At 29.2% G+C, this 19,759-nt stretch overlaps 2 protein-coding genes and 1 long non-coding RNA gene across 3 annotated transcripts; all 3 read left to right on the forward strand.

Moving 5' to 3' along the window:
• The first annotated feature begins 4,205 nt into the window (after positions 1 to 4,205).
• LOC111633291 (testis-specific serine/threonine-protein kinase 1-like) lies at positions 4,206 to 5,454 on the forward strand. Its single transcript, XM_023377827.1, has 4 exons — positions 4,206 to 4,383; positions 4,470 to 4,689; positions 4,777 to 4,948; positions 5,029 to 5,454. The coding sequence occupies exons 1-4, from the start codon at positions 4,274 to 4,276 to the stop codon at positions 5,397 to 5,399; spliced, it is 873 nt and encodes a 290-aa protein (XP_023233595.1). The 5' UTR covers positions 4,206 to 4,273; the 3' UTR covers positions 5,400 to 5,454.
• A 1,449-nt stretch (positions 5,455 to 6,903) lies between these two features.
• Positions 6,904 to 7,782, forward strand: LOC111633276 (ADP-ribosylation factor-like protein 6). Its single transcript, XM_023377813.1, has one exon. The coding sequence runs from the start codon at positions 6,968 to 6,970 to the stop codon at positions 7,547 to 7,549; it is 582 nt and encodes a 193-aa protein (XP_023233581.1). The 5' UTR covers positions 6,904 to 6,967; the 3' UTR covers positions 7,550 to 7,782.
• Positions 7,783 to 9,874: 2,092 nt separating this feature from the next.
• On the forward strand, positions 9,875 to 15,362 carry LOC111633277. The gene is made up of 2 exons (XR_002758032.1): positions 9,875 to 10,087; positions 14,712 to 15,362. It is a non-coding gene; the product is annotated as an uncharacterized LOC111633277 (long non-coding RNA).
• The last annotated feature ends 4,397 nt before the right edge of the window (positions 15,363 to 19,759 follow it).

Consider the following 19,759-nt stretch of genomic DNA (forward strand, 5'->3'; position numbering starts at 1 on the left):
CACGTGTAGTATAGAAATTTGTAATAAGATACATAATGCGGTTATAATAAAATATTGTGCGATTATTTTCATATAATTAAAATTAATATTTATTTATTTTTTAGAGAATACGAGGGAAGCGGCGCTTCCAACGCTTCTAATGACGGCACGCCACTGTCTCAATCTACTCCAAACTCTTCATCCATATTCACTGATCATATTGCGCTCAACCTCGCTCGCAATAAAAAAAGATTAAGCCCAATCAAAAAGTAGTGCGTATCGATGGCATACATTAAAACACCAGTCTTCAAACGGTATTGCTGAAGCCATGCTTACATTTCTTTCCTTTCGGTCTGGAGGAGTGTATTGCTATTCGCTTTTACTCCGAAGAGAAGAGTGACAGGAGATAGATCGCAAGGTGACGGAAAAGCTGGCCTTATAGAAGACGGCCCGAAGATACAAAAAGGGAGATAAAATGCCTTCCTAGAGGACTTTTATGGATAGCTGGCCCCTATTTAGGTGTCATCTGCAAGGAGAAAACCCGAAAAACTCCAAGCTGCCAGCCTGTCCAATCGAGGCGGGAACCCACAACCGAATTCCCAGTTTAGGGTCTGGTCACCGCCGCTATGAGCGGAAACATACTTACATTATCAGAACTACATGCTGTAATTTTAGAATACGCTGCTTCTAAACAAGTATCTGATAGTAAAATACTTGATAGCTTTCCTACTTAATGTATATGATAGCGTAATCACAGACCAGTATGCAGCGAGTTATCAGTAACAGTACAAGTATGCAATGCAGTGATTTTTAAAGATTATACTAGTTGCGTTTCACATTATACACTAGTGTAATGCGTTACTTTTCACTAGTGTACAACAGTGGCGTTCAGTGACATTTGATGATAGAGAAGCTATGTTTCTGTAAGAAGCCGACTTAGGGGCAATCAGTTAATTGCGTATCAGGGTCTATTCGTATTCGTTTGTTCGCTAAGCTAGTAAAAACCGCACACTTCTTTAAATGTATTTTTAATAGATTATCTGACGTACTTAATGAATAAACAAGTTCACTATAATTATCTCAGTTATTAGATTCGATAGATTCCCTATGTCCTCTAAATGCCAATTCTTGCTTTGAGAAAAAACATATAACATCTATTAATTTAGATATAATATACCTATTAGCCGTAATTATCTTGTTATAATTTTCAATATTTATTTTATATTGTTTACTAATGTTAAATTCTATTCTACTTTGATTTCCAAATTGTTTTAATTTTACGAAAGAATCGATGTGACATGTACGATTTTCGTGTCTTTTGCCAGCTTTACTCAAATTATTTAAATCGTCAAAGCCATTCGTATTCCACACACTAATTTTATTTGAAAATAGTAGGCAAGACCAACAAAACAATTTTTGCATTTCTATGCATCCACAAAGCCATTTTATGTCTTCATAAATTTTATCGTGAAAATGTCGAACAAATTTTTTTGTTGAGTTATTTATACTTAATTTAGGCATTGGTCTTTCTTTTTTAAAATAATGTTTGTTTTTTCATTATATGGTCTTGAACCAAAACTTTTTAAAATAAATTTTTAATATCGCAATTACATTCTAAATCGCTAGCCACGCTATAAGGATTAAAGTTAAAAATAAAACTATTAAAACTTACATGGTAAAATAAAATGTGTGATGGATATACAATTATATATGCCTGGTACAAAATATTCTTCAATTGTATGAATATATTTTTAAAGAAAATTATAATTAAATAGTTTTGTGAAGAAACGTACATAAAAATAACATAAAATATTGTTTACTCTTTAAATCTTAACCACTTAGGCAAATAGCTCCCTACGAGTGGAATCAGAAACGATCTTGGTAGGTGTGCAGTGCGTGCATGTGTGCCAAATCCCGAGGGTGCCGATACCGGTTAATGTCAAATGCCTGTTTTGTCGCATCACTAGTATATCTCAAAGACACTGCCGGCCCGAGCAAACTCAGCGCCCTAGGCAAATGACTTTGACGTCGCCCCATTTAAAAAAAAAATTCGCAACAATATAAAACACCAATGTAAAATAGAGTATCTAATTTTTATTCAATATGTAGCACGCAATATCGCGATGGTGAGACTACGGCGCTACTTCCAAAATGGCGACTAGCGGGTCAACACGTGAGAAAGGATTGTGATCAAAAAACATTTATTTTTTCATTATTTATTGTAATTTATGCATGTACTTTCGTCATACCGCCCCCGAATTCAAGCGCCCTAGGCCATCGCCTAGTTCGCCTATATGAACGGGCCAGTTCTGCTCAAAGGACGCTACAGGGTTGTTGTAAACTTTAAACGTTTCTCACCATAGCTGTAAAAATTTAAATATGTTAAACTTAATAGTCAATTTGTTTTCTAACTAATTCGTTTTAGGACCAGATGTCTACGGAAATTTCCAAAATTTACAACTTTTCGATCACTCTCATTGAACTGGAAAAATTTCTTTATTACATCTAATATTACAAAGAAATTAAGTCCCCACTGTACTCCCCACTGCACTACCCCACTGCTAGAGATTGGTTCGGTTAAGTTTTTAAGTAATATTCCAACTCTCAGCATGGTTTTATTTATGTCCCTAATTCCCTAATCTCTTAATTATTTAACTACTTCTTAAATAGAAATAAGTTGAAACCGGTTACTTTGTACTCGAATATTTGTAGTATTGGGAAAGAAATAGAAAGACAAATTTTTATGACAACGGATACATAAATCGCAAATGTAAGGAAAGTAAATTCTAGAGCTTTTTCTGTACCTCGTGCATCTCTATCATTCATTAAATTTAGTTGTAAATGATGCTGTCAAAGTAACAGTTAATTTTTAAACGTTTTTTTCTACATCCCCTTATAGATGGGATATACGAAATCGTAATATCACTAGTTTAACATTGAAATCCGTAAGTAATATAAGATGGGAGAGTGGAATAAATATATCAAATATTTTAATGGATTTTTTTAAACTCCTGTCATCTATAAGAACTATCATAAAAACATGCCAGTAAAGTCCTATCGGTTGGGTTAAGTTATAAATCTACTCATGGTTCACATAATCGGGCGAGGGCGGCCAAATATCTAGCAGGCAGGCGGCTAACAGTCCAGAACCGGACCTAGATAGAATCATTGGAAGCGTTATGGTGTGTAGCTTCCACCAACTAAAGAGAGTTGACCCGGCTTCGACAATACAGCGCTTCCATTCCGCCACTGATACTCGAATATACAATAGCAATGTTATAGTTTTTTTTAACATGTAGTATAGAAACTTGTAATAAGATACATAATGCGGTTATAATAAAATATTAATTTTAATTAATTCAAAGTACGTTAAAATATAAAAATAATCACGAAATATATATTTATATTTTAGAAAATACAAGGGAAGAGGCGCTTCCACCGCTTCCAAGGACGGCACACCACTGGTGTATGTGCAATGCGCTTGAAAATCAGAAATACATTATTGATTTCCAAGCGCATTGCACACTAGTTATTGATTAATGTTTATAGAACTGTTATGAATGATAAACGATAATGATTGAACATTATCAGCTGTAAGTCGAAGCTAATGGGAAAAGACAACTTAAAATGCTTAATTGCCAAAATCAAGACCGTAGAGAGTGATCACAGGGCTCGGGTTTGGCCTCTTTCGGACCCCTGCACACCTTCTGGTGTGATGAGTCGAGCTATTCAATTTCTTTTTCCCAACTTTATGTACTTATTTTCTAGATTTTATAATTAAAATTTTATTATACAGATTCTGGCTCTAGTTTCCTATACAGGTCTGGGTTTTAGAGCTATAACCCCGGCTTCTCTCCCTCTCGTCGACTCTGACCAGAAAATAATTACAACCGAAACTTCGATTACAGTATGCAATTTTATAAATGTATTTTAACTTTATGTTTTGGGTTTGATGAAGTTTCGTGTCATAGAATGAGGCAACGCAACACAATCTACCCCAAGAGAACTTTCTATTGGAAACTGGGCCCTATTTAAAAATGAAAACCCGAAAAACTTTACGTGGTAACCCATTGGTGAAGCATGAAGCTGCAACTACCAGGTTTTTGTTTTATAACTTGCACATTCTGATAGTCTAACATTAGTGATTGATATTAATGTTCGTAATTACGATTAAGCGTAGGCTATTCTATTGTCTTTTAGATCACTTGCGTAGCCAAAGTATTGTTAGTGGGAAAGTTATTATTGTAATTTAATAATAAACATTAATTATCGCAATTTCGTCGACAAGAAAACGATGTCATCTAGTCGCCGAAGTGCCGATTCCATAACTCCAACCGATTTTTTAAAGAAGTATGGATATAAAATGGGATCTGTAATTGGTGAAGGATCCTATAGCAAAGTTAGGTAAAGATTTATAAAATGCCGTTTTTTAAATTTACTTTTCATAAAGCTCTATTTCAAATATTAATAAATATATACATTATATATAGAATTGCGCAGCGCAAAGGAAAATATTTAGCCATCAAGATAATATCTAGATATGGAAATTCTTCAGAATATATTCAGCGATTTTTGCCTCGAGAATTGGGAATTATTTCTGAGATTGCACATCCTCATATAATTGAAATAAATCGAATTATTGACTTTGGTCCTGAGGTTTATATTTTCATGGAATTGGCCGAAAATGGCGATTTGCTCGATTATATGAAGGTAAGACCAAATTTCGTATTGATCAATTGATCAAATGATTGATCAATTTATTGAATAAATTCAATAATTTAAATTTGTTAATTTTAGCGACATCTTATAATATCTGAAGAGCGAGCACAAAAATATTTCTTTCATTTAACTCTTGCGGTGGATTATTTGCATAGCAATAACATCAGTCATCGGGATATTAAATGCGAAAATCTTTTAATAATGGCAGATGATACCATCAAATTAACAGACTTTGGTTTTTCAAGAAAATGTTAGTTAAAGTAATGCTGATATATTAATTATATCTATTTAAATTTTTTAATAATTTTAATCATTTTTAAATTAAATTAGATGATTCAAAGGCAGGGAAGAAGCACTTGAGTGAGACTTATTGTGGTAGTGCAGCATACGCTGCTCCAGAAGTTCTTCAAGGTGTACCTTACAATCCGATGATGAACGATGTTTGGAGTATGGGTTGCATTTTGTTTATTATGATTACAGGAACCATGCCTTTTGACGATTCAAATCCTCGAAAAATGATTCAAAATCAGAAAGCAAAGCGCTATCAAAATCCTATGGTCTATAACAAAAATTTAAGTTCAGATTGTATCACTCTGATAAACCAAACATTGGAACCCGATGCGAAAAAAAGGATCACTGCACAAGAGATATTAAATGGTCGATGGCTTTACCAACTTCAAAATTGTTTAAATGAAAAATAAAGTATATGATTTGATTATATAAATAAACAATCGATAGTAAACTTCGTATAAATTATATATATTACAACTAAACTGAATGTCTATTAAGAATATAAGAATATAACGCAATATAACGTTCAATACATATATGCATTTAAATCAACATAAATTTATAAAAGAAAGAATAACTGTGCGTAATCATTTATATAAGATTCGAAATATTTCGTATTTCTCATTTAGTAGAACAATGTTGAGCTTTCGATTGCTACAGATGCTAGCGTATTGCTAAAATCATTAAAGTTTAGTGATTCTAACCCCTGTCCGTTCTGTGGGCACTAAGAGGATCTTCAATGAAACCCATCGTGAGTTCGGGCAGGCCCACAATGTTGCGGCCGGGTAGCGAGGGTGGGGCCCGACATATCCGGAATGGACCACTTCCGAAAATTCCTGGTTTCTCGACCCTTCCGAATTCGTTTCTGGGTCCTCCAGAGCGGCAGGTTGACACCTTAACCACTCGGTCATTAGGCCAAGATCCCGAAAATAAATAAACTTAGTTATCTGGTTATTAAACGGCGCCCACATACCTAAATAGAGACTAGTTTTCCATAGGTTGTCTCGGAAGACATTCTTTTTTGACAGATCGCTCACGTGTTGCGTGTTCCTTATTCCATCAAACAACCAAACGGTTAATAAATACAAAGATCATTTAATAATGTCAGATGATACTATTAAATTAACTTTATTTTATTTAGCGAAGTATACATCATTTGATTGATATTTAACATTCATTCCATGGATCAGAGCCGTAACTAGGATTTTGGACGCCTATAGCCAAGAATNGCTTTGGTAGCATCTTCAATAACTTGTGAAATAATGGATTTGTGCCCTTGACTAGGTTGAACACCCAAATCCCAGTTTCCACAAATAGTGATCATTTTAGAAATTCTTCAAAATTATATAGAAATTTTATATAGAAATTATCTATATAAATATAAAAATTTTTTGTGTTATTAATTTCGAATACATATTATTCGGAAACCTTCTCGTTGGCGCCTTTATTAAATCGGCGCCTATGGCGGGGGCCTCATTGGCCATACCCTAGTTACGGCTCTGCCATGGATTACCTGAACACTGTGTTATGGTCAAAATAAAATAGTTTGCAGCTTTTAGAAGTCATTTGTCCGCTTCACTGCCGGACAATGCGTTATACGTATAACGCATTGTCCGGCAGTGAAGCGGGCGTTAAAGAAGTAAAAAAAATCTACGAATCCAGAATTAGAAATTTAACGTATCGTACAACAGATATTATTATTGAATTTTCGAAAATATTTCATTTAAAATTACAAAATTCGATTATAATAATAAAAATATTTTATTATTATATATTACTACATCTATTTAAATTTTTTAACATCGTGAATTTTTCAGATAATTTATTTATTAAACACTTGCAGATATGAAAATAATTTCAAAATAATATTTTGTTACATGCAAATATTCGTAACATAAAAAAAAAATATGTAAGTTACTATGTGATGTCTATGATTATAAATGGACTGCGTTAAGACTCCCGGGAAATCGATGGTTGTATGCCGATAATGGGTTTATTCGATAAGCTTGCTAATATTTTAGGAATTAAAAGAAAGGAAGCCGATATATTAGTTGTTGGATTAGATAACAGCGGCAAAACAACGATCATTAATCATTTTAAACCGGATGAACAGAAGAGCGTGGATATTGTTCCAACCATTGGATTTAATATCGAGAAATTCAGAGTTAAGAATTTGACATTTACAGCATTTGACATGTCGGGACAAGGAAGATACAGAAATCTATGGGAGCATTATTATCAAAATGCTCAAGGAATCGTATTCGTTGTAGATAGTGCCGACAGTTTGAGAATGGTTGTTGCCAAAGACGAGCTGGAGATGATGTTGCAGCATAAAGACATAAAAGACCGTCCCATACCTGTTTTATTCTTTGCAAATAAAATGGATCTAAGGGAGTCCATGTCCAGTGTCAAAGTCAGTCAGGCACTAGGTCTAGATAATGTCAAGAACAAGCCGTGGCACATTTGTTCCAGTAATGCCATAACCGGAGAAGGATTACAGGAGGGAGTGGAATGGTTGACTGATCAACTGCGTTACATGGTGCAGAATAAACGGTTTTGATAGGCAATCAACACTCTGCTATATTGACTGAATGAATGCAAAGAATATTCCGTCCACACCTGCAAATACTTTGTATCATATTTATCGACAATGAGTTTTAAATACTATGTTTGTTATAAAGAACACATTTTTAATTTTGTAAGAGTAATTAATTGCATGTTCACAGTTGGATTATTTATTACTATTAAGATTTGCACTTTGTAATAATTTTGTAAATAAATATTCTTTTAGAATGAAGGATACTTTTGTCAGAATTGAATAATTAAGTTACATAAACTTATTAACATGAATAATATAGAATACTTTAAATATTAATATTTTGTTTAATATTAACATTTTTATTTTCAACAAGAACTAATTTATAATTTTCTTTTTGTATTTTTACTTTAGAAATAACATTTAAAGATAGAATATTTTCTTCAGTGTGAATTCTTATACATTTGTTTCCTTTATTAAATGCTTATTGATATAGCTTATCACAATAGATTTCAATATTTCAAACAATATTTTAAACTTTACATGAAGATAACTATTATTTAGTAAATTTCAATTCCATTATAAAATTATTTTAACATGAATATTAGAATTCTAATAATAATTAATCACACAAAATATTAGAAAGCTTTATAAGATAAACTTTTTAGGTTACATATAAGAACATAACAATTTGTAACTTGTCATGAATAATCAGTTAAATTTCATAGATAAAAGCAACTCGTTTATAAAACCTAAATTCTCTAATTTACCAGTTGTGATACAAAATAGAATTTTATATTTTCAGATCATAAAAGAATGCAGAATTGTCTTAATACTTAACATAGAAATTATTTAATGTTAGAATAATCGTAAAATTTTATATTTTCTCTTGTTAATAAATCCAATGTTCTGTTTCTGAATAATTACCTTTATCGGTTTAAGATGATTAATAGTTATTTACATATAAAGATGTATAGGAATGACTAAGACAAAACCTTTCTCACTTTGTTTCTAGCTATTTACACACAGCTAGAAACAAAGTGAGAAAGGTTTTGTCTTAGTCAGTTTAAATAATTCTAGCTCCAAATGCATAGAGATGTATAGGAATATTTTCTGATAATATTTGATATAGATTTTTATGTTTTCTTAAATGTAAGTATTTATATTCTCTGATTAGTAGAAAATTTATACTTTACATAATTAAAAATTGTATTGATTTTCTCCTAAAGTGAATTTTATCTTATTTAAGTTAATGACATATTGCATAATAATTGATTTTCTTGTAACTACAAGAGATCTAGATTCAAAAATCAACCTTTTATCATCTACAATGTTTTTTTTTTTTTTAAATCTAAATTCAGATTATAGATTACACAGATGTTCAGATAGATTACACAAAATTCAGATTATAGATTAACGGACCCATTCAGCTCAATAATAACTTTAAGTGTTACCTGGCTCCCAAAGAATAAAAATTTTATCCATTAACTTTGAAGGGGAGGCACCACTTAAAATATTGGGGCCTGAACAGCTTCTGGCCACTGTTTTTTTCAATAAACATTCTCCAGGGGGTTATTTTTCTGATCTAAAGGGTGTGACAAATGCAATTGGTTGGTCAATTTACATATACTAACAATACTCACTTGTGTTCTGTTTTTTTCTTTTTTATGAAACTTTATACAAAGGATGATTTTAACTCTCTGGAGATTATGTAGCTATGGGGATACAAGATGGCTAAGCCCCCTCAGCTTAGTTAGCAGTGCCAATATGTAGTATTTATAAAATATGCTTTCATCATGTAAACCTAGTCTACTGTTATGTTTTTTTTTACATTTGAACTATAGCTAATGGGCCTAGTGCTGGCTGAAAAAGAAAAAAAATGCCAGTTAGAATTTTTCAGCTTACTCCTGCAGTGCTGAACAATTTATTCCAGACTACGGGACTGATGTAAATTATTTTCTACTTCATTAATTAAAACAATTCAAAATATTTAAGTCAGAATTTTATTTCATTTCTCTTCTATTTTAACAGAATATATCTTTGAAAAGACCAGCACACATATCATTTATCATTGCACTTTTAGTATTAAAATTCTGATAAATTCTGTTTTAAATATGTGACACAGTTTACTTAGCAACAAAAATAGTACAGTACCAGCAAATAAATGATATCATTTACAGTAATACTGAAATTAAAATTGTTTGATATTTCATCAAGTAAATGTCTTGATAAATTTTTTAATTTTACATAATGGCTTATTTATTGCTGAATAAATTTAAATAAATATTTATTATGTTAATAATGAGTTCAATGTAACAATGATATCAATTCTTATGCAAAAAATTATTGTTTTTAAATATCAAACTTGAATAATAGGCTGTATTGTATTATACAGAATATTATATTATTCAGTATGGATTTTTTAAAATGTGCTTCAGTTTCACATGATATTTGAATGAGTGTTATAGTAGCCACTATTTCGGCATCTGTCATGGGATTTCATTCTTTACATCATTGTTTCTTGAATTATGTTCTTTGTGGCCTTCTCTTTTGTTTTCTGAGGTGTGTAAAATTTCATACTTTTAATGGTTAAATGATATTTTCTTTTTAAGGCCATTTTGATCTTTCCATTCTTCTGCAAAGTAACAATTACCAGTATATTGTGTCATCATAAATAGATACATCAATAGTAAATACATAGACATATAAAAACTTATATAAACATCCCAAGAACCCAATGTATTAATAATCATCCAACCACCAGTTATTTTTTGGCTGACGGTTGGATGATTATATATAAACTTACTGGTATATAAACATACAGTCTGTATGAAATTTTTTCAAATTTGTCTTTATCAGATTCAGGTATTTTGAGATTTAGGCATGAATTATCTTCCATGCCTTTTCATCATTATAAAGCAAAAAATCTTCGTTCATTGCTAAATACAACATTGACACATTTCTTTATGAAATTCTTAAAAGTTTTTAAACATGATGAAGAGCTAATAAAGTAGCTCAAAAACATTCTTTTAGTAAAAGTTTAAATCTGGCTATTTATTCATTAATATTTATTCATTAATAAATATAACATCTATGATTCTAGGGTCTCCCAGAATTTGGCAAAAATTTTTAAATTCTCAACTTCTGAATCTAACCTATTTCTCCTGTATTTAGTTGACAAACTGATCAACTTCTGGATTATACTGTATATTAAAACAAACTGAAGAATAGGCAAGAGCATTTCGATATTGCCAGAAGTAAAAAATGTCAGATCATTGGAAATTTTTACTCTTGGAATGGAAAACTGGAATCAATTCTTCAAGACTTAGTAAGCTTAATAAAATCCTCCCAGTAACTATCGACATAGAAAGACTTTTATAGATATCAAATATATGTCTCATAATGGGCAGATGTCTAGGAAGGTTTTTAGCATGAATTTTGCTCTAATATGGTTATTACAGTTGAGAATTTGTTTTTCAAACGATCAAATGTTGTAATTTTCTATTAATTTTAGAAAAATTAAAATTCTTTTTTTTTTTTTGAGATATTGTATAATCTATATTTAGGCAGATCATAAAAAGGACAAATTAACTTCTGGCTTAAGATGTTTAAAGAGTTATTCAACTTTGTGTCTTATGATGATGTAATTTACATTATGAAATGACTATATTGATTTTATGTTTGTGTATATATGGCTATATATGCAACTATCATTGACATTTTCTCTTTATAAATACACAAAGCATAAACAGCTGTTACCTATTGATATTTTGCAATGTTTATATTAAAATGCACTATATGAAAATGTAAAAGACAAAAAATTCACGATAAAAAGCATCAGGCATAAACAAAAAATCCAATATGAAAATAGCATTTTCATTACATATTAATGAGATCTGACATTTTAGGAAGATCAATATAACAGTGTTCTAGTAACAGAACAAATAATTACCAGAAGATTTTTATAAATATTTTATTATTATAAAAGTCGACAAAACAAACAAACAATACAAATGCAACACAGTACATAATATGTTGTTTGTCTGCTTGCTAAAGAGATAATAAAAAAAATATTTTTTGTAAGTGTTATTTTTCAGCACACATTTAAACAGCATAGAAACATTTCTGAACATACATCAATGTTTTTACTACAATATTATTTTAATATTATTGTATTAAAAATAAAATAACAACTTATATGTACAGTACAAGAATATATGAACACTCACTGTCACATTTTAATTCTAAATAAATTCACCTAAAATTAATTCTTTATATTATCTCAGAACTGAAATAGAAAACAGCATTAAAATTACAAATTATTGCAGAATACAAGCATAACTATAGCCAAAACGTTTGTGTCTGCTATTGTTATTGATTAGACAATGTATATGTCAAAGGAATTTGTAAATTTGTGAAATTTTCTTGTTTCTGAACTTGGTATAAAATATGTTTTTATATTAAGAAAATAATGCCATTCACTACCAGTTAGTATATCCTATGTATTGGGATGAATCAAACTGTGCATTGACACACAAAAAAATTACAGTATCTAATAAAGTTTCAAAAAGACATATGGTACTTATAAAATTTTAGTTAGATAAATGTAAAATATAGACTACAAAATGAGAAATTCAATAGATTACTTATTCTAACTTCAAAATGGATTCACATATGCATCTGTAGATGATGAAAAATCTATGTATTTCTTTGACTCTTATGGACAAATTGTATTGAACATAAATCAACCATAGCAAAAACAAATATACAAAGTATACTGCATACCATATTCAGATCATATCTAAATAGTAATGGTAGATCATTCTATTTTTAGAATTATGCAATGGATGAAAACCAATTTAGACATTATCCAAAAGAAAATAACAATAATTCTAACAAAATATGTACCATTATCCAAATTGGTATGTACAGTACAAGGGTAATTTTTCAATCTGGAGATTACATAGCTATGGGGTTAAATATAAAACAATCTATCATAAACTAAATATTACATTGATAATAAGCATCATTGTCCAGCTGGAGTTTTAAATGAATTTTAGTAATATTTTTATATTTATTTTGTTTACTAAAAACACTAAATCATTCATTTACTAAAAAAAAAGAGTTTAGCTTTATGATGTATAGGCATAGACAGCATTTATAAATTGCATGAAATAATGTATTTCACTGACAAATTGTCCTTAATATAGAAACTAATTTGTACTATTAGTAATATTGAAGTCAAGGATCATTGGATTAATATACAAATTATTACTGTACAATGCTTACTAACATATCTTCTAGCAGTACCATCCGAATTATACATAACAATATATATGTATAGGCATCAGACATAACTAAAAACACTTACATTATATGAAAAACAGTTTATATCTCTGTAAAAGTTTGATACTTTAACTAATGTCAATATTGATCTGTTATTAGGCAATGCATTTCTTTTCATATATTCTTATCAATAACAAAAAAAATAGATTCATCCACAATAAATTAAATGTAAATTGATTTTTAAATTAATAGAAATATTGAATTGTAATTTTAATATTTCATTTCAATATAATAATTGCTTCTATCTAAATTTTTCAAATTAATTTACATAGAAACATAATGTTAGAAATATAGAGCATTAATATGTTATTGAAAATCATACAAGGATTGACTGATGAATAAAGTCTCCTATGGAGCACTCTGCAAATGTGACCACTCCTATTTAATAGCCTTGAATGTCTAGCCATAATTTAAACATGAACTCATTACCCCATTCCTTACAAAGCAGCAATCAATGATTGAATTTTTAATGTTAGTAAGTTGTTTGTGAAAGGAGAAACTATCAATTATACAAAGCACTTAAACCTTATGGGCATGCAAGATTTTCAGAATAATGCCAAAAAGAACTTTTTTTTTTCTTGCACCACAATAACAATATCTACACTGCAGTAAGGAAACAGCTAAAACTCTGAAGAACATGAAGTAATCTAGCGTCATCAGACCTGTTCTCAAAATTAAAGATGGTATTGATAAGTCAATGCTTTTCACAAGATATATGAAAATGGATAAAGGAAAAACCAGAAAGTTTTTTCACATAAAAAACACAAAAATGGATTTAATGCACAAAAGAAATTTTTTATCACTAATCAGGTGATTATGTTGAAAAATTAATAATTTTTATTTTATTTCTTAATACCAATCACATTATTCTATCTCTTCCCAAACTCCTTTTAAAAAATGGAGGCCTTATTTGACTTCTATCCTGCAGGAACTAAGAGAACCTTTTCATCAATCCCATTATAGGTTTGGCTCAAAGTGGGGCAATCAGATTATGTGGGACAGGCCTGACATATCTAAATAGTCTGCCACATTATTATTATTTGATGTATTTCAAATTAACAGAAAATTTTACCAAAACATTTTAAAGAATTTTTTTCTAGAAAAGATATTATTTTAACCCAATCTAAGAAAATCAGACATATTTGTCTATTACTAGAATAAATAAACTATGTAAAAATGTTTTTTTGTTTAATATGGAGAAAAAAAACCTTTACAAATATCCATTTTTACATAAAATTACCAATAATTCTAAAAGCATATAAGATTAATTTCATCTACATTTATAATTTCATTATTATATTATTTATGATGTTTCAAAATAAATGGCATAACATTATGTTAAATAACTAATGAATAGAATTTGGTTTTGCATATTTAATTTTTTAATTTATGAAATTCAGTTTTCATGATAAGGTTCATATAACTTAATTGACTGTATGACAATTGATTAATTTAACAATAAATAAAACTTTAAAGTCTTAGTGAATAAGAAAAAAAAACTAATTTTTTTTATTCTTGCAAACAAACAATAAATTTCTCTAAAATAGTTGTTAATCACTTCTTATTCCTTCACTTTTTAAAAATTTCTCTTCTACTTGCAAATATTTATGAACTTTAAACATCTAAACTAAATAGCGAGGTTGTGGCCGAAGTTTACAACGCCACCTTCCTGTAAGCCTAGAAGTTTGACAATGGCATTTGGAACGCCAAGCATGATTCTACTGACGTTCTAAATGCCATTGTCAAACTTCTAGGCTTACAGGAAGGTGGCACTGAATGTCTGACATTCACATTTTTGCATTGAAAACTTCAGCCACAACCTTGCTAATATCTTTCGTAGTATTGTAAAGAAGGATGGGAAGACAGTATGCTTTGTGTGGCACTTTTGGTCTACTACAACAAAAAAGGAAAGTTTTTTTTGTCAGGATAGTAAAGGGTACAAGACACCAAATTCTATTTTTCCATGAAAACACTGCTTATTGCTGGAAATTTCTGACAATAATAAGGACTGTATTCTATTGAAGATGACCTTATTGACCTACTGTATTTAAATGCTTAGTTGTACTTAATAACATTGGTAAGTATCCTAATTTTTTTCCAATGGGTATATATTTATTTTATTTAATTAGACATGCTAGGCAGAGCCCATGATGCGGGGTATACAAAAATTTGTTACATGTACATTACACAAAAAAATATCATAATCCATCCATTATTACAGAGAAAATTAACATATACATAAATCAAAACAAAAATTATACAAGTATTATTATAAACATCAAAAATAAATATCTGAAAGCAAAATATCCAAATATAAACATATAACATAATAACAAAAAATCATCATGGGGAGAACTATCCAACCAAAAACATCATTATATAAAGAAAAAGACATTAATTACACCCACCTATAAAAGAAAAAGGATTCAATTATCTTATCCAAAATGTGGATAGTCTCCCAACACTTCTTAGCCACAAGCACACTTTTAAGCCAATGGGTATATATCTTTTTCACTTTTTGTCTAAGTATTCTTAATGTGTATTACATTTTTTTTTGTGAGGGGCTGCAAACTCAAGGGCTGCTCCAAGGCAGCATAAACCCTAATAAGCTATTGATCTTTCAAAATATTGAATTATGTAATAAGTTATTTTGAATTTTAAGATAAATCCATAGAGAGAAATAATCCTTTCCTGATTTAAGAACTATGATTTTATGCACAAATAAAATTTCAAACATCTATACTTTTGTCTATTTTTACAAATTATTAAAGTACAATCATCATCTCAAGATAACATACAGATATGCACATCATAAAAATTGAATGTATAATTCATATGCTCAACATCATTCAGAAAAGAATTTCGTATCTAAATTATAAATACTGTAGTAGATCAGTATAAAACAATTTCAAGACTTTCCACATTTTTAGCTATTCCTTTAGATCATTCAAATACATCATATAAAAATTTACTACTACTGTGGCATAATGCCATATTATTGTATACGCGATAATCATAAGTCTAGTAATAACAATTCTTTCTTGTGTTCTTTGTCTTCTCACTTCTTTGTCTTTCCACTCTTCACTTCCTGTTTGTTGGGGGGGGACATCGACGAGAACGAGGCCAGAGAGGGAGGATTGGCCCTGAGGCAGAGAGGGAGAGAAAAGGGTCACTCTCGAAGTAGACGAGGAAGTGAGCAGACGGGCATCTGGGACAGGATTCATTTTGGAGAGAAAAAGGACAGCGGATGATCGATCCATCGAGAAAAGGACGAAAAAAGTTCAAATCAAGAATCGTTTGCGTCTTCAGGCTGAATTATAGTTTCCCCCTCCCACAGAAAGATATCACATCCGAATATCCTGGGTACCCTTTTTTTTCCTAACTTTTCTATACGTCTTCCTATCTGTGCTTACTATCATCTTTCCATAGTTTAATCTTAGTTCGTAAGGTAGTTATAACCATAATAATTAAGTTAGTAATTGTATTCTATTGTCGCGAACCTTCATTCGATTGTAACACCACGTGCATAAGACTTTTGTCTCCCGTTGTACGCGAGTGAGATCGAGTAGGAATTCTGTGTACTCAATTTCTATTACCCCATAAAATTATAGTGGGCGCTTGTATATAATTTTTGTCCACGAATAAATCCTGTGTCTTCCTGTATTTTTTTTTGTCCATTCAGGGGTTCTTTGCACAATCCATATTTTAACACTACTACTAATTTTATGAGATTATAGTTATAATTTTCTTAAAATTTAAGAAAATTATAAGCAATTTGAATTAATAATACAAATAATAAAATAAACTATTGTACAAATAAGTTACATTCAAAAAAATAATGTTTTAGTGAAGATTAAAAAAACATTACAAGAATCTATAATTACAAGTATTCAAGTGCACTTGTTCAAATATTATGACCTGTTATCAGGAACACCAATAAATGTTTTAACAGAACACTTGTTACAGATTTAGGCAGATATAAACCAAATATTTGTCAGTGTTCCTGATGATGAGTCAAAATCACTTAAAGAATGTACAGTACTTTGTTATTTCTAGATTTTCATAATTTCTTCTTCCATTAAAACATTATTTTTTGTTTTATTTATGGAATTATATACTATTTTCATTCTTTCAAAATTTTAAATTTTAATTAAAAATTTCCATCATTAAAGTTACAACAATGTTATCATTTTTTTTTTACAAAATTAGAACCATATTTACACCATTATCCAATATAATCATATAACACAAATTGATTATATATGTATATTCATTTTAATTGCATAACCTGTTTTCATTTCTTATTCAGTTAATTTAAGATAATTAAATTAAATTGCAACAAATCACAATAATTGTAGTGAGCTCTGAAATAATAACTTCTAAAATCAAATTAATATGTGTTAATATCCAAAATGAGATTAGAATCTTAATACTGCTATTACATTTCCAGTATGCTAAAGTACTTTTTCTTTGAAAAACCAATTCAATAATTGGAAATAATTTTTAATATTATATTTATTTCTTAGTTCAATCATCATATTTTGCCTTCTGTAGAAAAAAATTAAAAATCAGATTCAATGCAGGTACCAAAAGCTCTTCTTATATTGGGCTACTGAATAATACAGAAAATTATATCATTATATAATAATAGTGACACAATATTTAATTATCTAATTCTAAATTATTTTTCCTGCTTGTATTGTAGATATTAATATTCTAAAAACAAAATCCATCATTTATATTGCATTTTTAAATATACATAATTAATCTGTATCAATAATTATGGACTATCCATAAAATATATAATGCAGATTTGTTTGGGTGGGTAAGATACAAGGCAGGGATGTTTACAAAAATGTCACACAATGCTAGGATCTTAACCCTTGGACAATACTCATAAAATGGTTCATTTTAGTTCCTGAAGTGTTGCATACTGAACCATATTGTTTATATGTATAACATACAAAACAATGATATAATCAATAAAATAATGCAATATTTGGTACCACATGCTGTGTATTATTACAATTGAGGAGTTTGATCAAGGATATGTGTTACATAATTTCAGGAGTGGGTTTCTACAATAGTGTTATAAAGTGTTACATAATGTGAACTGGTAGTATGAAAATAGTGTTACATAATGGATTGTTCATAAATTACATATGTACAGAAGTTCTTATTCATGCAAAATATGGATTTATAAATAAATCATCAATTAATATAAATTTTAAGAAAAAATATGTATTACAAGGGGTGAAATGTATGTATATACTGTAACTAAATGGACTGAATAAATAAAAATGAATAATCTTGTAAGATTTGGTATGTATTTCAATTAAATATACAGATTGTTTCACAAATTTTGGCCAGGATTTATACATTAGACTGATGAATTCATATAAATTGCATCCTTCACATACTAACGATTCATCCTTGCTATGGTATATTGCAGCAGCCTGACCAAGATTCATTGAAATCTAATGTACTGTTTCTTGAAATGTCAGAAGTTATTCTATTCAAAAAAATTATTAGCAATGAATTTGCAATAAAAAAAACTTATTCACTAGAATTAATGTAATATTAATGCAACTTATTACAGGAGATTAATAAGAGCAGCATAATTATACCATTATCTTATAGACTATATTATGGTACATATTTTGAAAATTAATTCTAAGTAATGCAAATATTCAGAAAATTAAATAGCTGAAAATTAATTTTCTGCTATATCAGGAAGAGAATTCAAAATTTTAATTTTATTACTGATAAATAGAACAAAATTAAATTATAGAATTATAATATCAAATATTCTGTTTAACACAATATATTTGAAAATTTAAAGAAAAAGTTATGTGAAATATATATATATATATATAGGAAAGTGTCATTTGTTTACTTAGAAAATTTATTGCTGAGTAAATAACCCAAGATTAATAATATCTTAAAAATTCTTAAAACATTAATGTACTTAGAATAGAAACAGTGTGTTAAATAACACAACTTCCAGGAATGGGTCAAAAATCAAAATTTGTTCAGATATAAAGAAACAAAATTTTTTTTAACAATCATCCTGTGTTTTGACATATTTTTTTTCAAATTCAGAAGAAATTTTGAAAAATCAGCTGCTTTCAAGAATCACAAAATTTTTTCTGATTTGTCATGTATGAGTTTTGCTGACTCAAACCATTCCTTCTCTAAAATTTTTTTTACTTTGACTTATTTCATTGTCATTTGAAACCAGATAAAGGAACAGAGAGGGTGGTTGCAGAATAACAGTTTCATATCTTGCCAGATAAACAATGATTCTAACAACTGTATATGCCATTGTTGTGAAGTATCAAATTTTTCTGTTGGGTTGTTTCAAGTGAATTACTTCACATAATTGCCTTAAAATAATAATAAAAGCATGTTTTTGTTGAAAATGAGAAAAACTTTGCTGTTGCACATATTGGTTTAAAATCTTGCTATGCTTCCATGACATTATATCTATGATTTATTCAATTTTTGTGAAAAGTACAGAGTGAGAATAATAATAATAATAAAGTGCATAACTCAAAATGACCATTAAATTTTGTCATTTTGAAAGCAGTTTTAGTTCTTTAAATATCAAATTCAAAAATTCAAACATTTAAATCAAAAAATTATGACAGTAATTCTGAAAAATTACTGATTGCAGCTTGTGTTTATATTATATAAAATATTCTTTTTTTAATATTAAAAATTTGATTTTTAACATATTGCTGTAACACATCCCTAATTCTGTTGAAAACTGTCATTACCTAAAGTAATTTTCTCCTGTATCTCTTTTTCAAAGTCATTTTTATGAAGTTAAAAATTTTGAAAATCATTTCTAAAAAATTTTGAAAATCATTAGAATTGATGTTCCCA

This window comes from Centruroides sculpturatus, unplaced genomic scaffold (genome assembly GCF_000671375.1).
Source record: "Centruroides sculpturatus isolate CEXI.00-Female unplaced genomic scaffold, Cexi_2.0 scaffold579, whole genome shotgun sequence".
Classification (NCBI taxonomy): domain Eukaryota; kingdom Metazoa; phylum Arthropoda; class Arachnida; order Scorpiones; family Buthidae; genus Centruroides; species Centruroides sculpturatus.